Source organism: Limulus polyphemus, unplaced genomic scaffold (assembly GCF_000517525.1).
Source record: "Limulus polyphemus unplaced genomic scaffold, Limulus_polyphemus-2.1.2 Scaffold7179, whole genome shotgun sequence".
NCBI lineage: Eukaryota > Metazoa > Arthropoda > Merostomata > Xiphosura > Limulidae > Limulus > Limulus polyphemus.
The window spans coordinates 8,460-9,542 of record NW_013672789.1 but is presented as its reverse complement, the minus strand read 5'-3'; the positions used below and the strand labels follow the sequence as shown (position 1 = coordinate 9,542).

The window sequence follows — 1,083 nt, the reverse complement described above, 5'->3', positions numbered from 1 at the left end:
TTCCCTCTAGTCTTACACTGCTAAATTAGGGACGGCTAGCGCAGATAGCCCTCGTGTAGCTTTGCGCGAAATTCAAAAACAAGCTTAAAAGCCATAAGAGTGAAACATCAAAAGGGATGAAATGTTACTGTAAGCCTTTTTTAATGCACTTTTATTATTATTAGCATTTTACTTAGTAATGCGTGTTAATGTAATATTGTACACATTGTTTATGGAAAGTTATTATAAATACTATAATATTAATGTTTATACATCAGGAGTGGTTTGCTACAGAAAGGAGATGAATTGTTAATGATTAATGGCAAGCAGCTTCAGGGAGTCGAATTAGAAGAAGCCCAACATCTTTTACGTACGTTCGATACCACTGTGACTCTAATTGTATCAAGAAAGGTAATTTCACGATACAAAATTTCTTATAAATAAATAATAAATATAGTTTTAAAAATCTTGCACTTTTTTTAAAATAAAATAGAAACTATGGTATATTGCTGCCATCTATCGGTAAAATACTACATTTTAAAATTCCACGAAAAACCATTAAGCTAAGTGTATGAGCAAACCGTGGGTGCTTGATGATACAGAAAAGTTTGTAGCTTGTTACAAGGAATGTGACGAAAATAAACGAGTATTTAAACACTAGCTGATATATGTTAAAGGCCATTAATAGTCTTGAAACACCCCAGAACAAAAGGAAACTGAAACCATGATTCCGTTGTCATAAGAACTTGTGATTTAGTTTCCTGCAAAAGTTGCGTGTTATATTTCCAGTAGAAAACGTTATGGTTATTTTAAAACATTCCAATTCTGTGGAATTAGTTGATTTTCTAGCTTTTGAGCAATTTGTAAGTTTAGCCATAAAAAATAATAGTTCAATATTTTTTACATTCATGTCAAAAATCTAAGAAATTTCTTTTTATGATTTTTCTCGTACGAAAATAAGTAATTAAAAGTTAATTATAGTATTTTGGCACTTGTGTATAAAGTTAAAGTCATGAAGAATATTCAACGTTAAACAGGTACACAATTAAAAACATTTTATTTAAGCCTATCTGTGGCCTTAAAAAGTTGACGACTACATGTTTC

General features: G+C 30.5%; 1 protein-coding gene across 1 annotated transcript in view; it reads left to right on the top strand.

Moving 5' to 3' along the window:
- Nucleotides 1-1,083, top strand: part of LOC111089723 — a 31,260-nt gene that overhangs the window by 28,779 nt on the left and 1,398 nt on the right. The window contains exons 5-6 of the mRNA XM_022402710.1: nt 258-390; nt 829-842. Coding sequence (XP_022258418.1) covers nt 258-390; nt 829-842 — 147 coding nt within the window. The remainder of the gene's footprint in view (nt 1-257; nt 391-828; nt 843-1,083) is intronic.